Consider the following 11,821-nt stretch of genomic DNA (forward strand, 5'->3'; position numbering starts at 1 on the left):
TCAGCTCTAACCAGGGTATTAGACCCTTTGGGAAATGTTTGTGTCGGGATGCACTGTTCTACACAATTTATAAACCATACATGCAGTCTCTTGCTGATGTGTTACATAGGTGCTAAATCAGCCAAAATTTGATCTATGGTACTTTACATTACAAATTAACTGAGTCCAATAAACACACAGAACATAGTCCCTCATTTTTATCATTCTGCCCCTTAAAGTAGAAGTCAGTACTTTGAAAAACAAAAACTAACCTAACCCTAACTTCTACTTTTAGGGGCAGAATGAGGGACTATCTGTTAATTCCTATAGAAAATCACGATATAAATCTAGTGTTCAGTACAGTACACATTAGATTAAAGATGTGCCTAAACCAAACCCCATGTCCAAACCTCCCCTTCACTGGATCCAAATTTTGAATCTTAGTCCTTTCTTTGTATTAGATACTTGGGAGGAAATTCTGGCCCCACTGAAGTCAATGGGAGTTTTGCCATTGACTTAGCGGGGTTCAGGTTTTACTCCTGACCACCAACATATTAATGCTTTACGCATACAGCGTGGGCAAAGTGTTTTGCCCATAAATGTCTGGAAATATAGACCACAGCGTTTTCTTTTCATGTTTAAAACGATATGCTGCAAAAACCACCTGATTTCATTTATGACGATTGTATATTTTCCTGTTGGGAGAGTGACTGGCTGTCCCACTGACACAACTGTTTTGGCTGCCTTTCAAACAAAATTTTAAAAAAGAAAGGAAGTAGAATTCTATTTTAAAATATTGTATCCAGTACCAATGTCAACATTGGTTAAAAACATTCTAGCTCATACTGAGGTGGATGTATGTTTACTCTTCCAAATGAAAATGTTAACGTTTAAACCAAAAGCCTGTTTCAGTTTTAAGGTACTTAATTTCCTTAGAGAATATAATAAACTGAGTCCATCTTGTCATTCAACTAGTGGAAGCAACTGATAAAGAGATAGAAGCAGTGGGCTTCATTCTTTGTATTTTCCCTTTGTAGTTGGTTTACTTTGGCGTGATGCCTCGTATGTATTTTACACTTCTTTACATTTTGTACACCACTGTATGACAAATACTTGTCAAACAAAAACTAAGCAGATTTATAACTGCTTAACGTGAAATGAGCCCCTCCTGCCAAAACTTTATGACTTCATTTTCTTTCATAGTTTTCCACTATGTTGGTTCAAACAGACAAACCCTGCCTGAGGTCAGACAGAGGTCATTTCACTTTCATTACTAAAATATAATTTACAATATGCCAGACCTAAACAAGTTTTAGCCTAAAGGATTTATATAATATAAACCATCTGTTCTTCAACAATACAGCTAATTTCCTGCCATCACCATACAGTCTACTGGATGCTTGTTTAAATGTCTTTATGATTTTATTTTTTTCCTTATGAAATATTTATCTAAAATTTGTAAGTGGTCAGTATAACTAGAATTCATTTACTGTGAGTGCGCAACTTTAAAATTGTTTTTAATGTCAATTTTTGCATATTACTCATGCAAAAAACTGCATTGACAATATTCCAGGAAAGCAAATGCTAATGTTTCTGACTACACAGTTTTACTGAATGTGGATTCCAAACTCAGGTGCCTACCTTTAGGCTACCAAGTCCATAATTTAGGCATCTCAGTAAGTGACCTGATTTTCAGAGGTGCTGAGCACCCACTGACGTTAACTTCTAAAAATAAGTTCGCTTATTTAAGTGTCTGAATATGGATGTACCTGCCTAAGTTAGGCAACCAAGTTTGAAAAAGATTTGGCCCTCGTTTCTATTCTCCTTTGACCAAAGTCTGATGTTTTTCCAGCTGATTCTACTTTCTTGATTTTTAGAGGGGGTGGGGGAGAGCTTGTACACTCCCTCAAGTATACAGAGAACTAATCTCTTTTGTACGCCAAAGGGTTAACTAACTAACTCTAGGATGAAACTTAACTGAGTCCTAAGTCAGAGTTAAAACATAAATTTGCACATAACATTATATGCCCTGGTCTCTTAAAGCTGGACTTAAGCATGTGTGTAGTTCAGCTGCAATCAATGGGACTAGTCATGTGATTAAAATTAAGTCCATGTTGAAGTTCTTTGCCGCACTGTGACCATAAGCGATCCTATATTCAGTCTTTGTTCACCTGCAGTCTTGTGTAAAGGATGGAAAGTTATTTTTCATTTTGGTACAGGGAAATCCTCCTCCCTCATACACAGCAGGAGTAAAGATGCATTCCGTGAGGAACTGCATGGGTCCTATAGTATTGGAATCCCCAGCCTCAACCAGGCTTCCAATATTTCTGCAATGTGGTCACAGCAGTATCTCTGCTAGTGGTGGCAACCCACACTCCTGTGGACGGAGCCACTACAGAGCTTGGATCAACAATACAGAGTGTCCCTAAATGGCTTCTTCCCTGTCTGGTCTACCTACACTGCAAAAGCACAGTATTTCTACTGCCATTTGAGTTATAGATACTATTGCAGGGAGCTGCAGGTCTGTGGCCTTGCTCAGAGAATAGGTCTCTAATTTAGGTACCTTTTTGACCCCATTATTATAACCTAGTCTTTGATTTGCTGTTTCAACAGAGCAAAGCTAAGGAGTTACCTCTTTCTGCTGTTCGTTTCATGGAAGAACTGGGTGAATGTGCTCTTGGAAAAATCTACAAGGGCCATCTCTATCTTCCAGGCATGGATCATGCTCAGCTTGTTGCTATCAAGACATTAAAAGACTTTAACAATCCTCAGCAGTGGACAGAATTCCAGCAAGAAGCATCTCTTATGGCAGAACTTCATCACCCTAACATTGTCTGTCTCCTAGGTGTAGTGACTCAGGAACAACCCGTCTGCATGCTTTTTGAGTATATGAATCAGGGAGACCTCCATGAATTCCTTATCATGCGATCTCCACATTCAGATGTTGGGTGTAGCAGTGATGAGGACGGTACTGTCAAATCCAGTCTGGACCATGGGGATTTCCTTCATATTGCAGTTCAAATTGCGGCAGGAATGGAATACTTATCCAGTCATTTTTTTGTCCATAAAGACCTTGCTGCTCGCAACATTTTAATTGGAGAACAACTTCATGTGAAAATTTCAGACCTTGGACTATCAAGAGAAATATACTCAGCAGATTATTACAGAGTTCAAAGTAAGTCCCTATTGCCGATTCGCTGGATGCCACCAGAAGCAATTATGTATGGCAAGTTCTCTTCTGATTCAGATATTTGGTCCTTTGGTGTGGTCTTATGGGAGATTTTCAGCTTTGGACTCCAACCATATTATGGATTTAGTAATCAAGAAGTCATAGAGATGGTCAGGAAACGACAATTATTACCATGCTCTGAAGACTGTCCTCCCAGAATGTATAGCTTGATGACAGAGTGCTGGCATGATCTTCCATCTCGGAGGCCAAGATTTAAAGATATCCATGCCAGGCTGCGTTCCTGGGAGGGACTTTCAAGTCACACTAGCTCTACTACTCCCTCTGGTGGAAATGCCACCACTCAAACAACTTCACTCAGTGCAAGCCCAGTTAGTAACCTAAGTAATCCTAGATACCCTAATTACATGTTTCCAGCACAGGGTATACCACAAGGCCAAATAGCTGGGTTCATTGGACCACCAATACCTCAAAACCAGCGATTTATTCCAATCAATGGATACCCGATTCCTCCAGGATATGCTGCTTTCCCAGCTGCCCACTACCAACCACCAGGCCCACCCAGGGTAATTCAGCACTGTCCACCTCCAAAGAGCCGTTCACCAAGCAGTGCAAGTGGATCAACTAGCACAGGTCATGTGACTAGCTTGCCTTCTTCAGGATCCAATCAGGATGCAAATATACCTTTGCTATCTCATATGTCAATTCCAAGTCATCCAAGTGGAATTGGTGTAACAGTTTTTGGAAATAAAACTCAGAAACCATACAAAATTGACTCTAAACAGTCATCCTTGTTAGGAGACCCCAATATTCATGGACCTAATGAATCTATGATTTCTGCAGAGTTGTAAATAAGTCAGGCCTTTGTACATATAACTATTTACAGTACAAATTAGAAAGAAGTAGAAAAGATTTATATTCAAATATTTTATTAAAGATTTTTCTGGTTGTTTAACAGACTTTTGCAACAAGTATCTTCTGTGAAGTTTAACTGTGTTTAACAGGATAGGCAGACACCAACCAGATAAAAATCGTTGTGGTATTAACACACAACAATGTGAACAGACATTTTTTTAAGTACCAAACTAATGTTTATTTCAATAAGGGACAAAAACAAAAAAAAAATCTTTGTGATGACCATGATACACTTTGTCACAGCTGTTTAAAGCTCTGATATGGTTTATTTCATGGAAACTTTATTATTCTGAAAACATTTTAATATTTGTCAATCACTTTTTTAAGAGATGCAAATGTTCAGAGATTTATTGGATATGCAATTCACTTCCAATAGCTAGTTTAAACATTTGTAAGGTTTTTTTCAGTCAAGAGTGGTATTTCAAATATGTGACTCAATGTTGACATCTGATGGCTGGATTAATTATTTCAGGTAGGTTTTTGTTTTTCACCCGAGGTGAGAGTCTGAGTTTTAATATTTAAACCAAAAAACTGCATAAAATGTCCTAACATTCAGTAGAATGACTTATCAACTCACAGTCTACTAAAATAATCTGGTAATGTCTGCTAAAAATAGATGGAGTTATAAGAAATTGCCTTTAAAGGCGATTAAATTAAGAATTTTAATTTCAGAGCATGAATCAACTGGTTAAAGTTAACATTTCATAATTTTATATGTGTAGTTATAACAGAAATTTTGTATCCTTTTGTTGCTATGCAACTGTTTAATGAAAAAGCTTCAAACCACAATTCTATATGAGACAATCAGTTTTCCCAAGAAGTATTTATTGTTTCAGAGCAGTACATAATTTCAGTGACTATGACTCCAGAAACCCCTAAAAATGGGAAATCCACATTCCATCAAGTATTGAAAACATTTATGGCAACTTTGTCTATCAGTTAAAATAATGTGAATTAAAGTTAACTTTTTACTTAGAAAAATGACATTTGTATTATTACTGAAATTAATTCAGGTATAATCAATCTAGATTATTCATTTTGAAACCACTTTAATGATTTACAGAAGTACTATGTACATTACATCTTTTCACAATGTTGTTTGTATTAAAATAATATCTTTTGTGTCCACACAATTAAAACAATCCTTTGCTCAGTTGACAAGGTTGTATAATATGACTTTATTTTTCACATCTTTTTGCACAAAAGTGTTTTGTATAGCAGAAGTGAAATACATCGCTGCATTTTATACATTGGTCTGTTTCTTTTTTGTTTTTAACCTGCTGTAGATGTTCTTGAAATATATTATGGTGATATTCAGCCACTACCTTATACATATATTTTGTTTTTGTTTGTTTTCACTGCATGCATTTAATCACTGTATTACTTGATGATTGATTTATTAATTATGGGCATTTCAATTAGGCAAGCATGAAACTGTAATGCCAAAGACTATTTTATACTGAAGATATGTGCATTTTTGTATTTCACACACCAGAGATGATATTAAACACTGATTATTTTATGCTGCTGTTTATTAAAACATTGTTTTAATATTAAAATCAGTATTTCCTGAATCTTGGTATGATAGGTATTTGGAAAACCTAATCTGATGGAAGGCCAAATCTGCTCACCTTACTCAAGCAAGGAGTCTATTAAAAGCCAGAACACCTCATCACCTGAGTAAAACAAGCAGGGTTTTGCACATCGTATTTTATGACAATTGATGTGGAAATATACGAATCTTTAAACTTTATTTAAAACCTGACCATGCAGATATTTTGGGGAGATACTAAAAAGACAGCAATAATACAATTACACTGAGAAAATAATGCATTCTGTGCTATTATCTGTCGGTGAAGTTCAACCCTGGAATAGAACTCCAGCATACCATTTAATAAGTTCCTTGTTAAGGTCTTAAGTGAGACTTCAGTGCTGCATACATGCAAAAGCTCTGCACAGTGTGTACGTGTGGGGATGTATGGCCCAGATCTTCAAATGTATGTTGACTCCTAACCCCCATTGATTTCAGTGGGAGTTAGGCACCTAAATACCTTTGAGGATCTGGGCGTATATGTGCAACAAGAACCCCATTAATAATTATGCAATAAATACTTTTATGACCAGGTCTTCAATATTTCATGTATACGGAGCCCATGGAGCTGACATGTCATTTCCAGGTTAATTGTATTCAGATCCTGAATTGCAATTAAGACGTTTGCTGTATTTAAGGTTAAGTTTTGTATTTGAGGCAAAAATCAATCACTAATTCCATCTATACTAAACTTCCACCTGGCTGCAGGCTACTATCGCTCCAAACTCAAAGTGTTAGAAAAGGAATATTTTGAACACTGGAGTTTTGTGTCCCTTGATCAAACTTTTATCTTTGTGCCCATACATAAAAAACTATCATCTCATTAGTAAAATCAAAATGTTTGGGAAGATCACGTTTTCATGCACATGTGACTCACACACCTGGTTTTTTTTACTATCTTGTTGATATCCTGCTCAATGCAAGATGAATGCATTCTCCTTCCTGGTTTCCACTTTTCTCCCCACTCTTCTCCCACGCTTTTATTAAGTAGTTGCATCACTGGAAACATCTTATGCATCCTAAGCCTCAAACATGCTGAGAAAGTGGAAACTAAAATTTTCACCAGGGTTTCAGCTGGAGGTTTCTTGGCCTATGCAGTAAGAGTTTGAAAAAACACCAGTGCCATCTTGAAGTCAATCTACACTTTACTGGCATCTGTTTCAAGTACAAAGGAAAATGCATGCAGACGATTAAGCATTGTGGTACTGGAGTTATGTTGCTGTTATAAAATCTTCAATAAATAACACAAAACTGTAACTTTAAAAAAAAACACCTTTTACTGTGGCTGGCACGTGGCTCTCCGTGTAAAAAGCATGTTTGAAAGTGATACCAAGATTCTTAATTTGGCTTATTATCAAATGGATGCCCACAGTGAATGGGGGTATGAAGAAACCAAGACCATCCTCATAACAACTCCTACCACCTACTATAGTACTGCTGCTGCTACTGCTACTACTAGATTCATTGGTTTGAGAAGAATGTAATGTCCACGTGACAAGAGAAAGTCCCTAGTTAGCTAGTCCATCACAACTGGTGTACTCCTATCATGCATCTGACATACACCACAGCAGGCTGCCTATGTCCCGTAGTTGCTAAAACAACTACCAATAGTCATATCAAAAACTGCTGTGAAATCAAGTATAAATCACACATAAGCACAAATGTACAAATAATAATGCTGCAGATGCTTAATTACCCCAATTAACATATCGCTTGTTTAGGTGCCTATGGATAGGTTTACACATACCAGTTTGAAAATGTGCCTACTGGAGCAGCAAGGACAGGTTTGAAAAAAATCTTTCACATACTTTTTGGTTTTGCATAGAAATACATTAACTCCAACTCCCACCCACTCACAGTTATATGTAGTTTTTTTACTAGAAGGTTATCCGCAGCAGAGATCTGTCAAAGAATCATATACACTTACAGCTGTTACAAAATGTAAGATCTGCTTTGAGCAGAAAGCCTGTAAACCCTCAAGCAGAGCTTTTTTCCCCTCGGTGAATGAAGTTTGTGAATTCTGGGACTCAAAGCCTAGACTTGACTCATAGCTTGCCGTGAGTTAATGAACGCTAAAACAGAGAGACAAGAATTCATTTGGGAGCTAAAAAGAAAAACTACTCAAATAAATTGGATAATGTGGAAATTAAACTGCCAAAAAGTATCAGAATGTTGGGAATTCCTGTTTGGGTGGAAATTCAAAGAACCAAATATGGTTTTTGCATCACAGAAAAAGGAAGAGAGAATTTTAGAGACTTTCTAACGGTAGAATCAGCATGGCAACTTCCTTCAAAGAGCTATTATAGTTGTTTGTGAATCTTTGGAGGTTTGGAAATAAAACTTAAGAATTGTGACATGAGAGGGCAATATACTGTCTGTTCAGTCTGGCGTCTCATCCTTCCCAAATTAGTCTATCTTTACATAAATAGAAAACTTTTTATGTTTAAAGGCCAAAATGCATGTCAAAATGGGGGTTCACATTACTATATCCTCCACAGATAAGGATTAATTATGGCGAGTTTGTACAGAATGAAAATTGCTGAGGTAGCAGAGAACTATTCCACAGAAAACTGGGTTGGAAGACTTGGACGTACAAGAACTGCTAAATGTGTATTCCAGGGCCTGAGATATTTAACAGTAAACCAAAGAAGAGTCCATTAGTGCCTTGCATGAATGAAATTGTACAAGCATTTACAGGTTTAGAATATCCCTACTACAGTTGCTAGTTGTTTCAGTATTCTTCTGTTACCTTTGGTCATCAAGAGAATTTTAAAAAGCTCACCTAACTCAAAGTACTGCAGATGGTATTCGTATAGTCATACGTCAGTGCTGTTATAAGTACTGTTATAGTGGTCAATTTGGATCCAATGCTACAAGATGTTGAGTTCCCTCAACTTCCATTGAATCCAGTGGGCAGTGAAGGCCCCTGGCACTTAGCGGGAGATATGTGGGCCTTTGCCTAATCCTAATATAGGATTAAGCCCTATATTTTTGAGAATCTCGAAGGCAACTCTGCCTCCTCACAGGACCTGTATTAAGACAATTGGCTTGAAAAATGCTTGAGAGATTGCAGCTTGCATCATTGTGCCATGTCGATTCAAGGTGTAGAGCACTGACATATCTATCACCTTAGCATCATCTAACAGATATGTTCTAGGAATTATTTTGGGGAAATTCTATGGCCTGCATTACTCTAGTGGTCAGACTAGATGATCATAGTGGTCCTTTTTGTCCTTGGAAATCTATGAATCTCTTACAATAACCAGTGAAACATTGATGGATTAACAGTTTATACATGATACTTAAATTTCAGTAATCAATTATGCATGTGATAGAACTGAAAGATGGGAGGGTGGAAAATCTACATATGGCTCACAGGCTAATCCTGAAGGATGGACTGTCTTGTAAGGAGCCAGTTTTCTTCTTGGTCTCTTCATGACTTGATTCAAAACCCACTGAAGTCAATGAGAGTCTTCCCCTTACAGCAAGTGTTCAGTGTGTTTCATGCCCCAGGTGAGAGCTGGTTCTCAGATGCGTATGGATGGGAAATACAATCTTGTATGAATGTCTTTGCAAAGGGTACTGTTATGTATACTGGGATTTATGATAGAACAGGTTTAAACTCCAGTACAAAGAGAAATTAAATCATTGTTCAAAGAGGATAAGCTATTTTTTAGCTTCAGGATGCTTAAAAACTAATTAGTTGAACATGTGTTTGATTTGCTATTAAAAAAAACAACAGCATTTTAACTGAGTTTATCAAAAATGCATTTATTTAAAGTCTGAATTGCCAAGTCCCTACTATGCTCAGGGAACAGAAAGGTTCCCTGAGAGCTATCATGCTCACCCCTGGGCTCACAGAACAGAAGCCCCTCTGTGGAAAACCAGCAGAGCTGCGATTCTGTGTAGAAGACGTGGGATGCCAGCATTGTTCCCAACACAGAAGCACTAGCTGTGTTACAAAAATGGAACATAACTAAGTTAAAGCACCCTGAGCAACCTTCTTGTTCTAACAGCTCTGACTGCGGACACTATCTTCTGCAGCCAGCATCTTAGTTCCTTCTTGACTGACACGCATCACAATACATGGAGAGCTACAGATAGATGGTATGTATGCTTGCACCTTTGTCCCCTTGTCTTCTCTGCACTTGCTCTGGAATGAACGACTACATTTTACCCAATCAAAAGGAAATGAATGATTTTCCGATGTTCTGCTTACAGAGCGCTGCTTAACCAAGAAGGTTTTATGATAGGAACCAATCCTACAGCCTATAGTCATGCATGCCATATCTATGGGTTCTCTGAGAGCACTCTGTCCTCTGGCTGTATCTTCAATGGCTATGGTGGGCCTACAAACCTCTCTCTTCCAGAAAATAGTGTCCATGGACTATCACAAGTAATTTTTACCCTCCTATAGGCTTTTTTTTTATGATAGGAGAGCTTATCACCTCCAAGTCACTCAACATATAACCAATTGTATTTCTTCCTGTTTGATCTTTAAAGATTAAAATTTAGTATGTTTTAGGACAGTTATATTACTGAGGTAATATAAAATTATTAAAAATAGAGTCACAATCTTCTGATTATACACCAAAAAGGTCTTTAAGATGAAGGGGGGAAATTGATTTTAAATTGGAATTATTAAAAGCATATGTGGTGTCCTTTATTTTCTGTTTATCTGCACAACGCACTGTAGAACAGTGTCTAAAATACTTTTAGTAGCTGAGTTAATTCAGGTTTTGTGTTCCAGACTCTGCTCTAAATGAGAATCTCTGCTCATTGGGGGAAATTCAGCTACACAGACTGCTGTTGGATAACCAGTGTACTCAAAGTTGTATCATCAGAGCAGCACATTGCATTGCTTTAATCTGTAGACTGGGTTAAGAAAATGTTGTTTTTTTGAGATCATTCAAAGAGTCTAAATAAAACTGAAACCATCTGTTTGATTCAAAAGAAGTAAATGAGTTCAGCAAACATTAAAAGTGCTTGAAATACATATGCATATGTGTTTATACACACACACACACATTGTTGTAACTGATTTCCATACATTACAAAGATATACACAGATGCAATAATATTTTGAAAAAGTACAATTATATAGGATAATATTTGGTTCCCAATCACCTTTACAACTTCTACAAGCACCAGCGACATGAACTTTGAGCAGATCTGGGACTCCTGAAAGTGGAAAGTGCTGGCTCCAGGGCATTGTTCCTAATTTCTGGCTCCTTTTTACAGAAGGAATAATATCACAGATTCATTGGGACGGATTTTGGGATTCTGTGCAACAATCAATGGTCAAATTAGACATTAGGCTGCCAGATGACTGGGGAGAATGAGCACGACCTCACTGAGAGACATTCTTCCATGGATACTTCTGCCTTGATAACTCCTTGATTTTTAAAGCCAAAAGGGACCATTCCATTATGGTCATCTAATCTAACTTCCTGTACGACACAGGCCACAGAATTTCAACAAGTGATTCCTGCATCAAGCTTCTAACTTCTGGTTTAGCTGAAGCCTATATTTTAAAAAGCCATCCAACCTTTGATTGAATGACTTTGTGACTGAAAATCAACCACATCCCTAGGTAAATTGTTCCAATGGTTAATTACCTTCATTGCTAAAAATGTGCATCTCATTTCCAGTCTAAATTTCTCTGGAGTCAACTTCCAGCCATTAGAGCTTGTTATGATTTTGTCTGCTAGATTAAAGAGGCCTGAACCATCAGAAATTCCCTCTTCATGTAGGTATTTAGAGATTGTGACCAACTCACCTCTTAAATTTCTGTTTGCAGATCCCTCCTTACACATTCCAAATCCCCATCCTGAGAGAGTCCAGTCATAGAGGAATGGCAAAACTGTAATTCAGATTTTCCTGGCCCCAGCTTTCATTCCTAGATGTTTCTCTGCAGGAGGGGATGATTGTGCCCCTAAAACATAGTTGACACTTCAAGAAGAACTCTAGATACAATTCTTTTCAGTGAATTTCTACTTAATCATAATATCATATTTTCGGGTATGTATGTGTGTGAAGATCTTCTGCTTATTCCTTAACATCTTGTTCAGGATCAGGCCCCTGGTGTGACAAGACTATGGGAACGTAACACTAGTATCAGTGCAAAGAAGGTACAATATATGTGCAAG

The 11,821-nt window shown here is 37.4% G+C and overlaps 1 protein-coding gene across 1 annotated transcript in view; it reads left to right on the forward strand.

Annotated features, from left to right (window-relative positions):
* Window positions 1-5,640, forward strand: part of ROR1 (receptor tyrosine kinase like orphan receptor 1) — a 252,747-nt gene extending 247,107 nt beyond the window's left edge. Inside the window, exon 9 of the mRNA XM_075067661.1 lies at window positions 2,593-5,640. Coding sequence (XP_074923762.1) covers window positions 2,593-4,017 — 1,425 coding nt within the window. The 3' untranslated portion in view covers window positions 4,018-5,640. The remainder of the gene's footprint in view (window positions 1-2,592) is intronic.
* The last annotated feature ends 6,181 nt before the right edge of the window (window positions 5,641-11,821 follow it).

The sequence above is a fragment of the Chelonoidis abingdonii genome, chromosome 7 (genome assembly GCF_003597395.2).
Source record: "Chelonoidis abingdonii isolate Lonesome George chromosome 7, CheloAbing_2.0, whole genome shotgun sequence".
Lineage (NCBI taxonomy): Eukaryota > Metazoa > Chordata > Testudines > Testudinidae > Chelonoidis > Chelonoidis abingdonii.